Here is a 21,625-nt window from a genome sequence, read left to right as displayed (position 1 = left end):
GTCTTATAATTCTAATTGAAAACAAATAAGGATTTAAGAATTTTTAAGAAAGGGGACGCAAGCTGGCCTTAAAAAATGCTCTTGGAAATCAATTGGGGGCAAATGTTGCTCCTTAAATCTTATATGTTTGGAATTATTCACTGAATCACTGAATCCTAAAGAGTTTTTTTTTCTTTTTCTGGGTTATATATATATATATATATATATATATATATATATATAGACCTGAAGATGTACTTTAGGCTGACGCAGTTCGGCTAGGTGTTTCTTCTTCTTGCTGATGTGTATTTCTGCAAATGTGCCATATGGCTGCTTGCTGAGTTTCCTAAAACTTGCAGAACTGTACACATTCATCTCTTTGTTCTGGCCTCTGAGTTTGAAGAGCGTTTTAATTCATCAAAGACTGTCAGTGTGACAAGGTTCTTTTGTTAGTCACGGATACACAAATTACCCCACCGAATGTGTGTTAATGTTGAAGTATTAATAATTAAAGAACATAATTTCGACTATTTTGATTATTCCCATATACAGCTTGCCAAACAGTGTCACAGCAATGATTAAATAACAGTCAGAATCTTTGCATGATGCATAAATTAATGACTGCAGTTTCAAATCGATGCACTTTCTATGAGTAAGGTACAAAAATAGGGTCTGAAATGGTTTGAGTTGTATTGTCCATCCATTTTTAACAAGGTTACAAAACCCTGATTTGTGTGACTTGGCCCTAACAATAATCATTCAACTAAATTAAAAAAATAAAAAGCTGTCACTTTTTTTTCTTCTTTTCCCCCCCTCAATAATTTAAACAAGTTATGATATTGTTTGATATTTGATGTGTTTAAAACGAGTTGCTTTTAATGTTGGGTTAATTTGATGCACACAATGTTCTTTACAATGTTGGAAAGATTATGGAATGTGTTGATAACTACAGTAGATAAATGAATCTATTTATTTTTTTCTAAACTGATCAAAAATATGGAAATTGGTCTTATCATCTAAATCGATCGTATTACTCAATTGTGATTATCTTTTGATAATTAATCTTGTAACATTATCATACTGGGTGTCCTCCATCAGCCTACTTTAAGTGTTCTTTTTTTAGTGTAGGTGTTTCCAAATGACTATTTCAGCTTCTTAATAAATACGTTGTTAGTTCTGACTCACCACATCCAGAGACTTTTTTAAATGTCAACGCTGTGTTAATAGCTACAAATGTCAGGTAGAGCAACATATAAATATTCTCCTTTCATTCTGGCACATGCGAACGCTTCATGTTTTAAACATGTGGCTTAAACATCTATTAATATGTTTGTCCACTCCTCGGTGTTCCATCCATCTCAAACGATTTAACAGTCGCCCGTATATGTTCCTCGTCTGAGAAAGGGACACGATGCCAACGTTTGGCCATTCATGAGAAGGAAAAATGAAGCAGATTGAATACAATGTATGAAAAGCGCCGTGTCTCTCGTTGCGATGTTAGAGTGACAATGCTGCCTTGTTGCTATGGAACCCCTCTGTTGCTAAGCAATGAGTCGATGATTAGAATTTTTGAATCAGGAGGAAGAGTGGTATTCGCCACTCTGTTTCTCCATGTATGGTGCTGTGCGTGACTGTGTTGATGAAAGGCATGTGGGCCTGTCCGCACTCTAATACATTTACTTGTACAAATGCTTTTAGCTTCATCGATGTGGCATTTATTGATATTTGCCCAGAACACCCAAAAATGATACAGGAAAGGATCAGTAGATAACATGTATTCCACTGCACTCCTATTGCATGTCTTGTCTTTAGAAGAAAACAGAATGCAAATGCCCTGCAGGAACCAGTAGAGGGAGCTCTAGGGCACCTCACATAATCACACCTTCGGTAAGGGACTCCTGACCTGTATGTATGTATGTATTTGTTTAGCTCAAACTGAGATGTAGTTATATTATGCTCCGTTATGCCGTGAAAGCTCATCAACTTCTGAGCTAATTGGGGCAATAAATCCTTGGCAATCCACTGTTATGCCGAAGACTTGCAGCTATACATCATCCGGATCGACTGCTATGGGTTTCCTTCACCCCCACTAGTAAGCACTTTCAGCTCTCTCCTAAGGAAAGAGGTTCAACACAAACACTAGGCATTACCGTCATCATTACCTGCAGGAGAGATACATTGCTGTGTCAGTGAAAACCTGCTTAGGGAAAAAGCGGTGGCCCACGAGAATTCATCCCGGGACGCAGTATCCTTGGCACTTGTGTTCCGTCAGAACTGCTATTTCTGCTGTTTCTACCGGGGTTTTTCTTTTTTTTTTCTTTTTTTGCTGTGTCGGGCCCAAGCTTCTTGTGATCTGCCCACAGTTTTGCAAAACAAAGGCATCGGGGGAGCAAAGTGGTCCTCTGAATGGAGTAAGCGTCTCGAGAGATGCCACCTGCCTTACATTTGTCATTTAAATATGTACACAGATGATGGTGCCATCTGCCAGTGCAGTCAGAGAGGAGAAAATGGGTGGAAACACACTAAATTCTTGAAGTGGTTGGTGGTGGGTTTTGGGAAGGGGGATGAATTCAATGAAAAGCGCAAATTAATTCTAAATGACAGGGTATTCTAAAGGAGCAATGGCACATTATCATACTGAACATTTGACAGCTACTAATTGAAATGATCTGCCATTTTGTGCTTTGTGTGTTTTCTTTAGAAAAGCAGCATCCTTTGCCTTGTGCAAGTGTCGGAATATGCAGTAGGACAAAAATCCTCATGAGTGGCCTTGTTTCTTTTTATTGTCAAATCGGATGAGTACGAGTTTGTACAAAACCGAAAGAATGCGTGGCATCATTTAAAAAAAAAAGTCATTTTCACAAAATTTTCATGGCCCCCAGAATATTTTGCTGTATGAATAGAACATGCAATATATCAAGATAAAAAACAGAGCCTCTGCTTTTAAACAAAAGCTAAAAAAAAAAAATAGATTCTAGCTTAATGGGTTATTATTTATTTTTTTTTTTTTATCAACACTTGAATGTGGGTAAGTTTCATTAATAAAAAGCTACATCTGGATCTTTTTCAGAGCGATGATCAAAACAGATGTAGACGATCGAGTCCATCAACACCCTCAGAGATTCACAGTCCTATTCTGGCTTGACATTTCATTCAGTAACATTAGGCAGTTTTGATTTATATACGGTTTAATGTTGATTTACGTATGCATCTGCTTACATATGCTCTTTTTTATTCGTATTTTACATAGAGTAATAATGAAAACCGCAATTTCAAAAACAGATTAAAGGGTTAGTTCACCCCAAAATGAAAATTCTGTCAGTATTTACTCACCCTCATGTTGTTTTAACCCCGTAAGACCTTCGTTCATCTTCGGAACACAAATGAAGATATTTAAGATATTAAGATCGCTCCTGCATACTAGTCCATAGGCTTCTTGAGGGACTGGCTCTTGCTGTCCCCGAAAAGTCATTAAAGACATCGTTAAAATAGTCCAAGTGACTACAGGGGCTCAATCTTAAGTTTATAAAACGACGAGAACACTTTTGTGCGCAAAAAAACAACAAAAATAACGACTTTATTTCAACTATTCCAGCCCATTCTCACCCCCAAGGCGTCACTTAACTGACGCCTTGGGAAGCATTTGGACATGCTTCAATATCTGACGCTTTAGGCGCCCTTTAGCGTCAGTAAGATGACGCCCTAGGATCGCGTGTACCCTACCCCCACCCCACACCTAAACCTAACCGCGTCCTCTAACAGACGCTTTCCTTTAGCGTCAGTTAGAGGACGCCGTAGGATCGCGTCATGTAAGTGACGCTAAAGGGCGCCTAAAACGTCAAATATTGAAGCATGGTCAAAGGTGACGCCTTGGGGTGAGAATGCGTTGACTATTCACTTCCTTCTCCATGAGCCTGTAAGTCAGTTAACGTAGTGTGATTGCGTAGAGCTACGTCACAAGTAGGCTCACTATTGGCCGACGCTGGTCATGTGTGTGTGATGCGTGTGACGTACAATAACAGAAGCTTACGCTATTAAACTAGTAACCTGACTCGCGCAGAGGGAGAAATAAACGAATAGTTGAAATAAAGTCGTTATTTTTGTTGTTTTTTTGAGCACAAAAGTGTTCTCGTCGTTTGATAAACTTAAGATTGAGCCCCTGTAGTCACTTGGACTATTTTAACGATGTCTTTAATGACTTTTCGAGGACAGCAAGAGCCAGTCCCTCAAGAAGCCTATGGACTGTATGCAGGAGCGATCTTAATATGTTAAATATCTTAATTTGTGTTCCGAAGATGAACGAAGGTCTTACGGGGTTGGAACAACATGAGGGTGAGTAAATACTGACAGAATTTTCATTTTTGGGTGAACTAACCCTTTAAGATTAAATTAATTCTTGCTTTTCAGAATTTCTAAAAAAAAAAAAAAGCTAAATCTGGGTTAAAGTGAGGCACTTACAAAAGTGAAAAGGGCTATTAAAATACTCAGTGTAATAATATTTCCTGTCAAAACTACCATCCAATTTTGTAATGTTGTTGTCACAACTAAAAACAGAATTTAACACAATTTAAACATAACTAAATTATAGGTGATTATGGTTTAAACCACGTTCCAGCTCAAATAATACTCAAGTTTTGAGGGAAGAATTATTGCGTTTGTTTATAAAAATATAAAATAAGATTCACATTTATGCTATACATTCTCACTCCCAATATAAATGTGTTATCAAGTAGTATCCTACCAATGCAGAGTCTATCTTTAAAGCTAAAGTGTAATTTCTGCATCACTTTCAAAATCAAGGAGTGGACAAATACATTTCATGAACTTTTCTTGTCTGCTATTGTTAGGACAAACAGATTCAAACAGGACAAAACATTTTAACAAGAAAAAAGGGCATACTTCAGCTTTAAAACACATTTGCATTACATGAACTGTTTGTAATATTTCTGACTTTGCTTAGTCAACCTTTTTTTGTAGTGTCGTGGGACTCATCATCAATGTAAACATGAAAAGTTTTTCTTTAATCTCCGAGAAAATCAGATAACAGGATATGTTGTAATGGTCTAAAGGCCACACACACACACACATTGTGTTTTCAAATATTACAAAATATTTAAAAAAAACTTTTTTAGACATCATGATTTTTATATTGTACAAACTGTATATTCTAACCCCTAAACCTACTCATCACAGAAAATGTCACACACACACACACACATACGTGCACATGCTCACACACTTTTAATACACTCCATTAATTCTCGGTGTGTTGTTTCTTTATGGTGTTGCAAGACTTTTAGACTGTTATGTCGAAAACCACATCAGGGCACTGGCTGGTTGCTTGCTGGCTTTCTACAAAAGTCTCACAATGTGCTTGTGTCTTTCAATGAGATTTTAAAGTTCAACCAGGTGTCACTCAAACCTTACAGGATTCTGCAAAGTTCAATACAATTTAAGCTCTATGAGCACATATTGTGACATGCTGTGGATTACAGCTGACAATAATTGTAACTCGTTTGTCAGTTTGTAAAAACAAGCAAAAATGTTGCTTACACTAATACAGTGTCAGGGACAAGACACTCTACCAGGATAAACCATAAAACACAATGTTACAAAAGTGTAACCACAAAACTTAAACATTAGGACTTGGTTTCACAGACAGTGCTTAGATTAAGGCAAGATTAAGCCATAGTTAAATTAGGGCATTTAAGTAGCTTTTATAAACTTGCCTTAGGAAAAAAAAAAACATTATTTGTGTGCATCTTAAGAAAAATCAATGGCACTGACATATTTTAAGAAATGTTCGAAGATGCTCAAACATGCATTAGCCTAGGCTTAAGCCTTCTGTGTGAAACCAGGGTATATGTGTTAAGGCTAATATAATAAAATCATTGCCTGCTTCCACCTTATAGTAAAAACTTAACAAAGAATATAGTCATCGTGAGATATGAAGTTTCAATTATGAGATATAAAGACGCAGACATGAAAAATAAAGTCCCAGTTGTTAGATTACTTTTTTATTTTATTTTTTACTATAAATACTGCCCAACAACCTTTTCAATGTCATGGCAGGTCACATTTATTTATATAGCACTTTATACAATAAAGCAGCTTCACACTAATAAACAGGAAAACAAATGTTGATTGTGCAAAATTCATCATGAAACAAGTTAAAGGGATACTTCACCTCTGGAAAGATGAATGTTTATTTAAAATGTGTCATTTATGTGGAAGAAATGTGAAATTATTTTTGAATTTGGAGCTTTCTAGACTGAGAAAAGCCAGAAAATTTATTTTTGGTTCATGTGGATGAAAGACAACAACTCCCAGAATGCACTTGCTTCACTGCCTTAGGAGGCCACGCCTACCGGTAACAGAGCGCAGTAGTTAAACAACAAATCTAGGCTACTAGTGAGTCTCCGTGATGAGTCTGCCTGAAAATGGGTTTCGAGATCGCCCAAAATTTCCGGGATTCGGCTTTTGCGTTCTACAGTCGCCATTCATTATGTTTCCTGTGGTGAGCAGGACGTAACACAGTCTCATCCCAAAAAGTCATATAACTGACGTCTTGGGACGTTTTTTGACCGTACGTCAATATCCGCCTTTTTAGGGCCCCCTTAAACGTCGGTAGATGGCGATCCCGGGCCGTCATACAACTGACGCTTTACCTTTAACGTCAGTTAGGTGACGGGTTAGGTTTAGGGTTAAGTTTAGGTCTGGGGTAGAGTTAGGATCCCATAACCTCATCTACCGACGTTTAAGGGGGCCCTAAAAAGGCGAATATTGACGTATGGTCAAAAGACGTCCCAAAACGTCAGTTATATGACGTCTTGGGATGAGACCGGGTTGCAGGACGAGGCCAAGGCCGTGATTACTGATGAGCGACACCTGTGAGACGCACCGGTTACTTACTTGTTAGCGTTCATTAAACACGACATTCAGATTCCCCAATTGGAATGAATTCAGTTAGATTGAAACAAAAGGTGTAGCTACATATAAACAATGAATGGCGACTGCAGAAAGCAAAAGGTGAATCCTAGACATCGACGGCCGGACATGTCCGGGAAAAAGAGGCTGGTAACCCCTACTACTCAGCTTTCTCCACAGAACAAGAGCCTGCTAGCTTGGCTTCCAAAAAAGATGGCTGACACTATTTTGTGAGTGAGATCCCACCCTCCATGGGGGGGTTGAGAATAGGGCTGGGTATTGAGACAAATTTCACAATTCGATTTCGATTCACAAGTTTGCAATTCGATTCGATTCGATTACGATTCGATTCGATTCAATATCGATTATTTTGGATTTGGATTATTCAGTTACAATAAATGGCAATTTTTCTCAAGGGAATCAAATCTCTTAAATGCTGTAAACTATGGTCTATATATATAGTCTAGTTGTAGCCTACTAGGCTTCATTAACCTAATATGAAGGTAATAATGAACTGTTTTGTAGCTATACAAACACTTAAATTACACTTTTATTTATTTTTATAATAAGAAGATTATATGAACTATAAACATTTAAATGGTGGCTGTCATAAAAACTTGCCAGATTTATTCAAATATGCATTAGATATTGAAGAACACTAACGAGTGTGGACTAACGAGTTTATGTGGGTTTTCTGAGGTAAATATGACGATACATGACATTGATTACAAGCTGTTTAATTGACATCTTTCCACGGTTGAAACGCAGATTGAGCGAATTAATGTGACATGATACGGATTTTGATAAGTTGTACTCGATCTTTTAACACACTTTCAGATGCTCATTCATGTTTATTTGGCGCTGTGACCGGTATTATTAACCCGGAAGAGAGATCAGCGCTACTGCTTCTCTTGAGCTGCGCCAGAGCGATCTCACGCCACAGCGCCAAAACGGCAAAACGCTATTTATGTTTTTGAATTTCTAAAGAAAATGGACGTAATTTGAAAATTGAGACTTTGTTTCATATCAATAGTAACAAAGCAGGACAAAGATTAGTGCGATTTGTTGGATGTGCGCAGCCGCGGTACAATGTCTCATTCATTCAAATGAAACAGGATGACTAATCGATTCTTGAGATTTAAGAATCGATATCGGTTTGTAAAAATGAGAATCGATTAATATCGAGAAATCGATATTTATTACCCAGCCCTAGTTGAGAACATGCGGGACAGACAGAGTAGGTACTGACTGTAGTCTTTAGCCTCTGGCCAAAAAATCCTCCGATGACGCAAAATGACGATTTTTGTCATCGGAGGATTTTTTTCCAGACATAAAATACATAAATATCTCGTCTGAGGGGGAAAGCAAGCAAATTTGAAAATCCTACAGGTTTCCTACTAATACAAAGCTTAATGCTACATCCTGAAGTATTCCTTTAGCGTTTAGCTGTGAAACAGCTCTACAGAAGGCAATACTGTCATTTTTCAGCACAAGTCAGTTCGGTGTTGATTCAGTTTAGTTCAATAACTGTGTCAATGTTGCAGTTCATCAATTATGAAACAAGTTCAATTCAGTTATACAAAGTTCTATCCTACATTTACTTTATTTAACTTATTACACCTTATAAATGACCACTCCTGTCATGAGCATGCAAAACCAGTATTACCAGTATCCACCACGTTCCAGAGTACTGGCGTCATGTGAGAAGTAAGGGAAAGTGAGGGCTTGCAGCACGCTACAGATTAAAGTTTCGTGCACACTTTGAGCACTTATTCCCCGAATTTTGACTCCCCTGCTTCTGATTGGTTCATTCAGTGAGTGGTCCCTATCTCTAAAGCCCACCGCCCATACCTAATCCTAATCCTACTCTCGTAGGAAAATACAGGGGAGTCGGAATCTCACACGGAGTCGGAATTTGATACCCCACCAGAACTTTCTTTTAAGCTGTGGGAGCACAAGACGGCTAACATTCACAGCACTTCCTAATGATCAGACTATAGGAGAGCAGGCCGTAATACACTTTCACTCCGAGAGTCTCGGACACAGGTAAGTGGTTTTATTCTGAGCTGTGGCATTGAAGCTGGGGGAGAACGTATCCGGAGCACCTTTCTCCAATGTTCCTCAGTTTCATGGAATCCCCGTTTTAAAAATATGTAATGGCAAGAGCGTGCGGGTGATTTCAGGCTTCGCTGTTTTACAACTAGCCAATGAATGTACTTTGACATCCCCTGGGAAAATTCTTGCTGGTTGCCTTCACAAAGCGCACAGGAAAATGGCTCCATTTTTCCCTTTTCTCCACGAGCGGCGTTTCTCTCGCTCTTTGGGTTTTATGAGGTGGGGTTGAGACTGAGAGTAACGGAACTGCAGGCATTTAAGGAGTGAGGCGGAATGCCATGCAAACATGTCAGCAGTGAAAAGATGGGGGTGAAAAGTACCACTGCACAAAGAAGATGGAGATGATACACAGAGAGATGGAAGACTGCACTCTCAGTCAAGTGCTCAGTTAGTAAATATTTCAAAACTGCAGTCAAAAGAATGATGTTTTTTTTTTTTAGTGGGGTCTGCATGGCGTCTTAGAGATATTTTAAGACAGCAGAGAAGATGGATGACAAACAAAGGAAATGTCAGAAGATACCGTGTAAAGGGACAGTTTAAGGGACAGAAAAATGTACGATAGCAGAACAAAATTGAAGTCATAATGAATTGAGGTAAATAGAGCATTTTTTTGTGAACTGAATAAACTGATTCATTTATGAATCAGAGATTCCGTTTCCCTCAAGAACTGTGTGTTTAGGAGAACTAAAGAGGACGTCAAAATGTTTTGTATTGTGTTTGGATCTTTATTGTGCATGATGCATTGGTCCAAATACTTTTTTGACTTTGTATAACTAAGAATAAAAAATTTCACACCGTGTGTGTTCTGCCGATAACCATGCTTCTGTATTTTTCATGAAACTGAAGAAATATGGACATGCACTGCAACAGCAGCCAATTTAGAGTGTCATGGTGCAAATGTTTGTCTCTGAACATCTTAGCTATCAATGCCCAGTGGCTGAAACAAACTCGATCTGCTATAGAACATATATTTTAAAATACCCTATTATTACACACTGTAAAAAAATGATTTTTTGGTTAAGTAAATACTAGTGAAAAAACCCAATGTAATTTACTTGAAAAAGTTAGTTCAGGCAAGAATTTAAAAAACTAAGTATATTCCATATCAGTACTTATTTCAAGCGAGTATAAATGAAAGTGTAATATCAACTCAATAAAATTAAGTAAATATTACTCAACTTTTCTGATACTGGGGTTCCCATCATGCACTGGACCTTGAATAATTAATGAGGTTAATTTTTCACTGGTTTCCAGCTGTTTACACTGTTTTATCATTGATTTTTGTTTTCAGTATTAGTAAATTGCCATTTTGTGACATTTCGAGTAAATTTTTTGCTTAAAACGACACAGTCAAACACAAAAACGATCCATCAAATGTTACCACCATTGTGTATTGTCTACCAAGTATTGAGGTGTTTGCATTCACATAAGGCTTAAAGTCTGACATGATGTATATATAAATTACTTAGATGATCTAAGTAAAGAACATAATGACTAATAAAATTCAAGATAATTGTTTTAGTGAAATGTAATACAAAGGCAAAGGAAATCGGTATTAATCAACCTTTTACAAGCCGAGTTAAAATTACTTATTTTTTGTAAAGTTTACTTAATTCCACATTCCAAGTAAATTTAACTTAAAGATTTCTAATTAAAGCTACTGATAAATATGTTTAGGTTTTTACTTGGCAAATCTTTGTAAATTTACTAGCATTTTCTGAGTGAGATCGTTTAGCAAGGTTTTTCAACTAAATCCTACTCCAAATTTTTTAAGTTGTTATGCTTTTCCATATTTACTTGCAAATGTTTAAACATTAACATTTTGAGTTGATTCATTAAAAGAAAAGTATTATTATGCATGCTTGAGTCTGCATTAAGATATTATATCATAAAAGTGATTTAAGAGTTTTTTTAATGATTTTATGGTTTCTATCTGCTTTTAGCTTATTTTTCTCCTTCAGTTTTAGTACATGACAAATGTTTTTGTTGACTAGAAATGAAACCTAAAGTTTATTTGAATATTAATTTTGCACTGATTGTCAGTTATTTCCAAATGATCTGACTAACTCCTCACCATCAAGGCAAATGTCATACTTGGTAAATTAGTCAGCAAGTACTTGTACTTTTAGACGTTTAAAATGTAAAACCTCAGAATACTGAGCATAATTAATAATAAACAATTCACAATGTATACATGAACTAACACAGTCTCATCCCAAAAAGTCATATAACTGACGTCTTGGGACGTTTTTCGACCGTACGTCAATATCCCCTTAAACGTCGGTAGATGGCGATCCCGGGCCGTCATACAACTGACGCTTTACCTTTAACGTCAGTTAGGTGACAGGTTAGGTTTAGGGTTAAGTTTAGGTCTGGGGTAGAGTTAGGATCCCATAACCTCATCTACCGACGTTTAAGGGGGCCCTAAAAAGGCGAATATTGACGTATGGTCAAAAGACGTCCCAAAACGTCAGTTATTTGACGTCTTGGGATGAGACCGGGTTGCATGAAAGGAATACTTATTAAAGGAATACATTTACAGTATTTTATTTGGAGGGAAATGCTTTGGCTAAATAATGAATTCCATGAGCTATTTTCATTTTCTTTCATGTATTTCCTCTTTGTTGCTATTTGGAATAGGTGTTATCCAATTTTTGAAGCTTATGGAACACAAGCCATTCTTACTTGCAAAATCGCCAATGTTTACAAGGTTGTTTTTCTCATAAATGTCTCAGTCTCAGACAGCACAACCAAAGTCTGTTCACTGACTGTCTGATGCATATTGCAAAGTTTTTTGGGGGGCTCAGGATTAGGTCTATCTGGAAACAAAGATTATTTGTGTTTAAGTGTCCGGTTTTATACAGTGAATAGATGATTAAATAATCAGTGGATTTGATAAGGTTCGCCAGGTTCAAATGTTCCCTGAAATTTGTTTGAAACTTTGTTAGATATAGAAGTGTATGTCTGTGAAAAGTACATTTTTACATTTCGATTTTTCATTTTGTTTCTCAAATAGGCATCATAGAAAAACCCTATGATGATATTGTGGTACAATGATGTTGTAATTAACTGAACTTTTTTGTTCTCTCTTTGTCTTTTTTGTAGGTCCTCCGGTCATCGTGGGAATGAGTATAAATATTGCCAGTATTGACTCCATTTCAGAAGTCAACATGGTCAGTAACACTAATTTTGCATTACTTTTATTATTAATGTTAATGTTGCTGATTGTTGTTTGACTCTCAAAAAGCTGAACATCATAAATTGATCAGAAATATTTTAATTAGTATGGCTAATCAATCAATTATTTTAAATTCTTAGGAAATGTATATTAGGAAACACATCCAAATTAAGATAATTTAAAGAATTATTGGGGCTGACAAGTAAAGCGCTAGGACTCTAATATTGTTTGAAAAAACCAAAAACATGTTGCCCTATTTCTTGCATTTTCATGTTTTTATAAAGTATGTGTATCTCTAGTAAATATAGTATTTTTTGAGTAATGAATTAACACGTTGAACATCCAAAGTTTGCCTATCATGAATAGTTAAGCTTTGGTTCCTGAAAAACATACTGCGTTTAAAAGCCGTTCTATTGAGTCTTCATGGTGTTCAGTAATGAAATGATCAGTATGCATGATTATGTATAACTGCGGTCATGACCAATTATGTAGCACCAGTAGACCTTTTGGCTTTGGACCATCACCTCAAGTTAAACACCACCCTGGAGCCCTTAAAAAGCAGTTTACTTAAAGAGCAGTCATCTAAATTTCTGCTGACAACTCCCTATACATACTTACTGTGGAGTCCCCATGCAGACTTACTGCATTCATCATTTCTTCATGCAGAGTCAGGGACTTTGGTTTTATTAGTGCTTCGGCTTCAATGGCTGCGGCCTGAATCCATAAAGTACCCCAGAGAAGAAGTGCTGGACTTGGAACCGTTTTCCTCGGGTCACTGTCAGATAATAATGGTTTGACAGCAGGAAATATGGCCCTAGATTAAATTTTCTATTGAGAAACTTGAGAATACACCAAGACAAAATACTGCTTGCTTGGTCTTACCAACTGCTTTTTGGCTGCTAACCGAACCGAACCGAACCGTGGTGCGATTTCACTTTGGTAACCATATTACACTGAAAAACGACTATGCCATTTATAAAGCATTTTTATCATCGAACAAATGATCGTTTCCAGTTTAAACCTTGTTCAGGTTGGGTAAAAGCAAACTCCCCATAGAAAAAATATCTAATAAACAATATTATTTGAGTAGTATTTGAGCACCACAGTGTTGATGTGTAGAACACATAATGGTTACTGGCTACAGAAATTATTGTGTGCTTTATTTATGTACCTTTTGTTTTTTAGTACGTAACAGAAAAGATGATGCATATTTTAAAAAAGACATCCCAATAAACATTAGGTTGTAAAAATCCTCTATTTACATACAAATATTGATCTACATTAACCTTAAAAAAAGCAAGAGTGGAAAATTATCAGCAAAAAATCTCTTTTTATATTATCTAGACCAGTGGTTCTCAACCTTTTTTTACTCCAATGTCCCCCTCCTTTCCGAATCAATGCTGCAACCTTTTTTTTTTCACAAGTACATTTGTAGTCTAGTGTTATTACTTTTCAAATCCATGTTATTTTTCAAACTAAATAAATTTAAGACAGAACCTTCGGTAACACTATTTTATTTTACTCAATTGTAGTAGACATTGTAATAACATGTAACAAAATGTAATTAATATGTAACTAACAGCCTGTACTTACAGATTTTAATTACACTCATGTAATTGTTATTACTTTTCAAATCCATGTTATTTTTTCAAACAAAATGAATTTAAGACAGAACCTTTGGTAACACTGTTTTATTTTACTCAATTAATTACTTTGTAGTAGACATTGTAATAACATGTAACAAAATGTAATTAATATGTAACTAACAGCCTGTACTTACAGATTTTAATTACACTCATGTAATAGGCACCTACTGTTACACATGTAACAGGCCGAGCCGTTTACATATGTGTTATCGACTTGGTACAATGTAACAAGTACTTGAATGTGTTACTACGGTAAAAAGCCTGCAGTTGCACATAGTATTTTTTTGTACCTTCTAAAATAAAGTGAGTCAAGGTTGTACCTAAGTACACATAATCTACATACCTTATCCATATGAATTAACCCTCTAGTTTGCAGCTTTAATACATGCAGTAGCTTCTTAATTACATTCAATGTACAAAATATTACAATTGGACAAGTTACGTAAAATAAAGTCTATCAAGATTGTACTTGAGTGTACTACATGTGTATCTACACACCTTATACACATGAAGTACACTTAAGTACAATCTTGATACACTATTTTAGAAGGTACAAAATTACCATGTGTAACTGCAGGCTTTTTTCATAGTAACATATTTAAGTACTTGTTACATTCTGTAGTACAAAGTAATTTCTTATATAATTACATTGTACAAAGTCGGTAACACGTATGTAAACGACTCGGCCTGTTACATGTGTAACAGTAGCTGCCTATTACATGAGTGTAATTACAATCTGTAAGTACAGGCTGTTCCATAACTTAGTTGCATGTTAATTACATTTTGTTACATGTTATTACAATGTCTACTACTAAGCAATTCATTATGTAATTACTCTGTATCACTGACACCGTAAAATTAAGTGTCACCGAACCTTCTTTTTTTGCAAACATTCTTCGTAAAAATGTCACTGCAGACATTCTTTACAACTCAAATGCTCTACACTTACTAGCTAAACAAACAAGCACAAGTCAACCTGCCATACCAAACACCAACATAGATAGATTTACTATACAATCCATTTAGATCCATTCAGTATTACTAAACACACCAGTATACAAAATGAAAAATAAAAACATCCTGATTGTGTGGAAACTCAGCGATCTGAAGGCAGGTTGATGTCATCAGTGAACAGATCCTCTGTTAGAACAAGCAATCGTGTCTATGTTTGGATTGTCTGATGCCCATGTGTACATAAGCACCACTGATTTAAATGTTTTCCAATGTAGCAGCAGCTGTTTACCACTGTAGATATGTAACAACTCAGCAAAGTGCTGTTGAAGTATTTGTCCCTTTGGATTTACCACCAGAACTTTAAACAGTCTGCCATTGATGCAAAAAATGCCAGCTGCTTTCTGAAAGTTTTTTTTTTTAAAGGGGACCTTATTGTCACTTTTTACAAGATGTAAAATAACTTTCTGATGTCCTCAGAGTGTGTATGTTAAGTTTTAACTCAAAATACCCCACAGATCATTTTATAGCATGTTTAAATTGCGTCTTTGGGGTGGTAAGAAAAAACACAACTTTTTTGTGTGTATCCCTTTAAATGCAAATAAGCTCGTGCTCCCAGAACCCAGAAGAGGGTGGATGCAATAATGAAACAAGACAATCTCACACTTAAAATGTCATAAACTGTCAGTAGTAATGTTCAGCCTTATATGTTCAAACCGGAGTGGAACAATGATGCCAACAGAGCCAAAGAATATACGCTGCATGGAGATAGAACAGGCATAGTTTAGTTTAATTACGGTTAAAACTTGTGTTGTCATCTTGCTTTTATCCACTATAAGTACAAGCCTGTTGTAGCGAACCCCGTCCGAATGATGGCCAAAAAATGTATGAGTTTTATTAACTTTATTGTACATCACAAAAAAGATGAAGCAAATGTTTTCACTCCAGAAATAACTGTAAGAGCTGAATAAAACAGTAGATGAAGCGTGCATTAAAGTCTCATCCATAAACTCTCTCTCTCCCTTTTATTATCATCCACATAAACAGTGAATTACTCAAAAACACTTGTTACAACCAACAGTAAAAATATATATGTACAGACATTATGCCTTTTCAGGGGGTGCTTAATAAATTTATATTGCATTAGGGGAGAGCGGGGCACAACCTAACGCATTTTGGTTTTGCCTCAATTAATTAAAAAATAATTTGGTTTGATTAATATTTTTTTTTTTTACACAAGCAACATACACATCTCTGCCACAAATGACCACTTAAAGTTTTTTTCTAGGACCTACCATTTTCGTACAGTTGGACTGAAAGTGACAGAAGTGCAAATGTTACAACTTACCCCATATGCGGGGTTAATTGTAACATACAGAGGGGTTAGTTGTAACAATTGTGTGTAACACACATAATTCAGGACTATTTTATTTGTATAGTTTGATATTGTTTGTGCATCTGTATAGACAGATATCCTTACATCCATCCCAATCATCCTTCTATTGTGGATCAATATCATGGATAGAGGCATAGAAAAGGGCTGCACAGTTTTGCAATAAATAATAATAAATAAAATTATAAAATATTGTAATTGCAATTAAATTAGATTTGTGTGTGGCAGCCGCATGTACAATTATTATTATTAGTAATAATAACAGTGATAATAATACAAATGAGCTTAAAATAAAAATTTAAAGGGTTTATTGCACTAAAAACATGCCATATTTTTAATAAATAAACAAGTTATCATTCATAGTACTCTAAATTTTAAACATTTTAAATTCCAACATTGTTTGTGAAAGTCCAACATAGTTAAAACCTGAAAAGTTGTGTGGCTCCTTTTTCATTTGATTATCATTGTACACTTGCGGCTTAGTTGAAACACTGTGTTACAACTAACCCCGCTGTGTATTACATATTTTAAACCTAGCTAACAGTCGTTATAGGAATTGCTGACATGCTTCAAAACGGTGCTATGTTTGAGCCAACAAGACAGTGATAAGGGCAATATAAAGTTAGATTTGGAAACGTATACACCCAACTCAGAAACCGAAAAAAATGTATGATGAAAAAATGTACTTTTATGGTTTCAAAACACTCTTTGTCCAGTATCTTCACGAAATATAATCAAAACTTTCCGCAAATTCGCGGGAGACCGTCTTCAGGCAGCAAGAGAAAAAGAGCGGAAAGACAGCTTGATCCTGACGAACTATGTAAAAAGTCCGTGTTACATTTAACCCCGCGTTAGGTTGTGCCCCGCGCTCCCCTGCCTTAAAAAAAAAAAAAATAATCCACTGCGTCTTCAACGGCTCTGATGTCGGAAGTACACGAAGACGGTTTTGTTTACTCTTACACCCAACAACAAAACACCTGAGTTGCTTAGAAGAAATTCTTGTCGCTACAGCTGCTACGGCCTGGAGAAAATGGCGGACAATGTACAACTCGCTCAGGGTGGGGTCTATGCGGTAGAGTCCATCAGAGTTTCTCTAGCTATCTACGTAAAAACCGGATGCAAATTGTAACAGCTTGCTGGATGACACAGTTTCAGACTCAGACAGCCCTTAACAAACTGGCAGCATGTTTTATTTTCAGGTTTTCTGAGCTGGCTGATACACCAGAAACCGAACTAAATGCAAACAAGCTTTAAAAAAAGTGAAAATTTCATCTGATGTCAGCAGTATTGAGAAATTCATTTTTTGCATTTTTCTGTCATAATGTAGCATTTATTAGGAGGGAAGGCAAGGCCACATCAACTCTATGGGTGAACTTGTGTGTGGTTAGCAACCTTAAGACCCTCTGTGTAAACTAGATGACTGAACTTATGGCACTTTTGGGGACTTAAGTACTCTGTGGCCCCTGAGGCATACAGTTATCACAGGCAGCAGTCTTCACCTGACTAAAATAAACCCATTCTAGCAGATGTGTGAACAGAAGACATTGTGCTCAGAATACATTAGCTCCTTGTTTTTCAGAAACAATTTCACATTTCCCCCCCCAGGAAAAAAGTCGTTACTAAAGGGTTCTTTCAAATGGGTACTTTGAAGAGTATTAAGCGAGATCATTTTACAGCTCTGACATTTCTCACTGTCCAGTTTTGCCTCTCAGAAAAAAATGGTTGATGAGACATTCAAAGGGATTTTGAAAATGGTCTACTGGTTAAATATATGCTTTATTCAAATGTTCCTAGGAAGTCCCTAGAACTCGTTAGTATGCTTTGATGTGATTTTGGGAACACACACACACACACACACATATACTGTATATATATATATATATATATATACTTTGTATAAACAGTATATATATATATGAAGAGTTCAGATGCAAAAGCCTCTAAATGCCATTTGAAATTTTCTTTTTTAATGATGATTTTTATGAAACTTGTATATTTAAGTTCAGTAATTTCACTTAAATAACAATTAATGGGTAATTATCATTGCCATTTAAGTGAAATCACTGAACTTAAAGGGTTAGTTCACCCAAAAATGAAAATTCTGTCAGTATTTACTCACCCTCATGTTGTTCCAACCCCGTAAGACCTTCGTTCATCTTCGGAACACAAATTAAGATATTTAAGATATTAAGATCGCTCCTGCATTCAGTCCATAGGCTTCTTGAGGGACTGGCTCTTGCTGTCCCCGAAAAGTCATTAAAGACATCGTTAAAATAGTCCAAGTCACTACAGTGGCTCAATCTTAAGTTTATCAAACGACGAGAACACTTTTGTGCGCAAAAATAACGACTTTATTTCAACTATTAGTTTATTTCTCCCTCTGCGCGAGTCAAGTTACTAGTTTAATAGCGTAAGCTTCTGTTATTGTACGTCACACGCATCACACACACATGACCAGCGTCGGCCAATAGTGAGCCTACGTGTGACGTAGCTCTACGCAATCACACTACGTTAACTGACTACTGGCGCATGGAGAAGGAAGTGAATAGTTGAAATAAAGTCGTTATTTTTGTTGTTTTTTTGCGCACAAAAGTGTTCTCGTCGTTTGATAAACTTAAGATTGTGCCCCTGTAGTCACTTGGACTATTTTAATGATGTCTTTAATGACTTTTCGGGGACAGCAAGAGCCAGTCCCTCAAGAAGCCTATGGACTGTATGCAGGAGCGATCTTAATATCTTAAATATCTTAATTTGTGTTGCGAAGATGAACGAAGGTCTTACGGGTTTGGAACAACATGAGGGTGAGTAAATACTGACAGAATTTTCATTTTTGGGTGAACTAACCCTTTAAATATACAAGCTTGATAAAAATGATCATTCTAGAAGAAAATTTCAAATGGCACTTAGAGGCTTTTGCATCTGAACTCTTCATATATATATACTGTATACACACAAACACATATAATTTCACATCAGGCAGTTCTTTTTTAGTGCAAGTACATCAAAATGAAGAGAAAAAGATGCCAAGATCAAGAATATGGTCATGCAGAACAAGGCATTAATATGTGCTTCATAAGTAAAAATAAACAGCTAAATATGCATGGTAATAAGCAACTAGTTTAAGGTGAATAGATTTCCCCAATCTGAAGTCTTACTAGATAGTTTTGCTATAAATCTGTTGTAAATGTAAATGCCATTTCCATTGCTTAATGTGTATCTATTTTCACATGCCATATTTTTGTTCCGTGCTATGGTCATTAATATGTCAGTCATTTCAAAATCGAGAGGGAATCCAGTGTTCATATTTGGATTTCATTTCCGAAACATTACGCAGCGTGTAACTGGCTGTTGTTCCTCTAAGCAGCATAAACAAATTAAATTTTATTCAATAGATTATACAGTATAGCCTTGCAAGCATGCAAAGAGTGTTCCCATAATAATTACTAAAAAGCTGTCGCTCATCTGAGTTCATTGCGATTTCACAAAGTACAAAATAATCAATGAAACTGTTTACATTGCATAATGAATCTCTTACTTACATTGTGTCTAAATTTGTACAATAAAGAAAAGAAGAAAAATAGAAACGTCCCTTTTTCAGGATACTGTATTTTAAAGATAACTTTTTAAAAATCCAAATTATTTTTTACCGATCTTTATTGGAAACAGGTTAAATAAAGATTTTTTTATGGATTTTTAATGAACCATAAACAATTGTTGCACATGCACTTGCACATGCATGAAAATTCCTTAAGACCCTAACAGTTTACAGGCGGTAGACAATTAAGCTCACTATTACAATTAATATACCTTTCCACTGACTCTAAAATACACCAGAAGAATGATGGCCAGGGCCTCTAATCAACTGTGTGAACATGCGATAGTCCTGTTGCAAGGAGGCATGAGGCCTGCAGATATGGCCAGAGCAATGCAATGTTCGTAATGTGAGACTGCAGTGCTAAACACAGGATGGATAGCTGACTGTCCTTGCAGTACCAAACCATGTGTGCCAAACTATATGTCCCCCCAGATGTGTTTGAGAACTTTCAAGTGCCTTGGTGGAAGAGTGGGGTAAATCTCACAACAGGAACTGGCAAATCTAGTGCAGACAATGAGAATGAGATGCACTATTATCACAGAATCATTGTTCCATTTCTGTTTGTCAAATGTCAGTGAAATTTCTTCAGTTTCTCAGTTGATAAATATTTTTTTATGTTCATTCAAATATCTTTTTTGCTTAGTATATTTTTCAGGCTCCATTTGGTACCTTGTTTTTGGAAAGTGTATTTTATTTAACAGTGATATTAGAAAAAGATAAAGCCATAAAATGATATATATCAGAGACAAAAAGCAAGAGAGACAGTTCTTCCAACTGCAATCCCTCCATATGGGGCCACTGGAGAATTTCCATCCTTTTCCAGGCAGAAGATTTTTATTCTTATTTGTTCAAATTCACTCAAGTATGAGGTTGTTTTCCTTTACTTTTTCCACATTCTCCTTTACTTTTTTCCACATTCATGTGATGTACATCCAAGAGTAGCGTATTACTGACAAAGAAAATTTGTAGGGTGGGGTTATTGGTTCTATGCATTGATTTTTGATTGGAGATGTGGCTGTTGCTCTAAAAAAGTGGATGCAAATGAAAGCGAGCTTGCAGGGGCAAGCAAACCAAATGATTGGAGAAGCCCTGCATACTTTATGTAAACATAAATAAGTTTTCAGGATATTGTCCAACTTGATTAAACATTACAAGGTCAAATACTTTTGAAAAAAGCACATAGCCACAGATTAATTATGTGACTCATTTAGTGGTGCTATAAACCAATAGTCAAGTCAAGTCAATTATATTTATATAGCCCTTTTCACAATATAGATTGCATCAAAGCAGCTTCATGGTATCAATCAAAACATAATAACAATGTTCATTTTCACAACAGTTGCAAGTGGTGTCATAAAACTCCATCAGGTGACCCAATGGAGAAAAAAACAAAAAACCTTGGGAGAACCCAGGCTCATTCGGGGGCCAGTTTTCCTCTGGTGTTTATGAACTAGAGGCCAGATTTACATTAACTGTAAGGTAAAAATATATTTGAATGTCTCTAAACAGACTTTAAACGCGAACCTGTGATAAACGCTGATGGCATTCACATGCACATTTAGAATTGATTCTATAGTTATGTGCTTTTGAATAAATGTGCACAGGTTTTTAATTCCCTCATGCCTGAAGAAACTACTTGTCTTGTCTATAAATTTGATACAGAATTTTTTATTTTTTATTTGATCACTTCGGGGTAGGGGCGCGAAACAAATTCACACATTTAATCTATAGAGTGGGAAAAGGGATCCTTCATAGGGAGAGGTTAGTTGGCACTTCAGCACTGCATTGTCATCGTCATCGTTTCCAGGCTAAGGTCCTGGATCCGGCAGGCTGCGGGAAAA

At 36.2% G+C, this 21,625-nt stretch overlaps 1 protein-coding gene across 1 annotated transcript in view; it reads left to right on the top strand.

Moving 5' to 3' along the window:
• gabrb4 (gamma-aminobutyric acid type A receptor subunit beta4) overlaps positions 1–21,625 on the top strand; it is a 111,833-nt gene that overhangs the window by 40,744 nt on the left and 49,464 nt on the right. The window contains exon 3 of the mRNA XM_089123438.1: positions 12,127–12,194. Within this exon, the coding sequence (XP_088979564.1) occupies positions 12,127–12,194 (68 nt within the window). The remainder of the gene's footprint in view (positions 1–12,126; positions 12,195–21,625) is intronic.

Source organism: Pimephales promelas, chromosome 19, assembly GCF_988280905.1.
Source record: "Pimephales promelas chromosome 19, fPimPro1.hap1.1, whole genome shotgun sequence".
NCBI classification, from domain to species: domain Eukaryota; kingdom Metazoa; phylum Chordata; class Actinopteri; order Cypriniformes; family Leuciscidae; genus Pimephales; species Pimephales promelas.
This window is presented reverse-complemented; position numbering and strand designations above follow the sequence as displayed.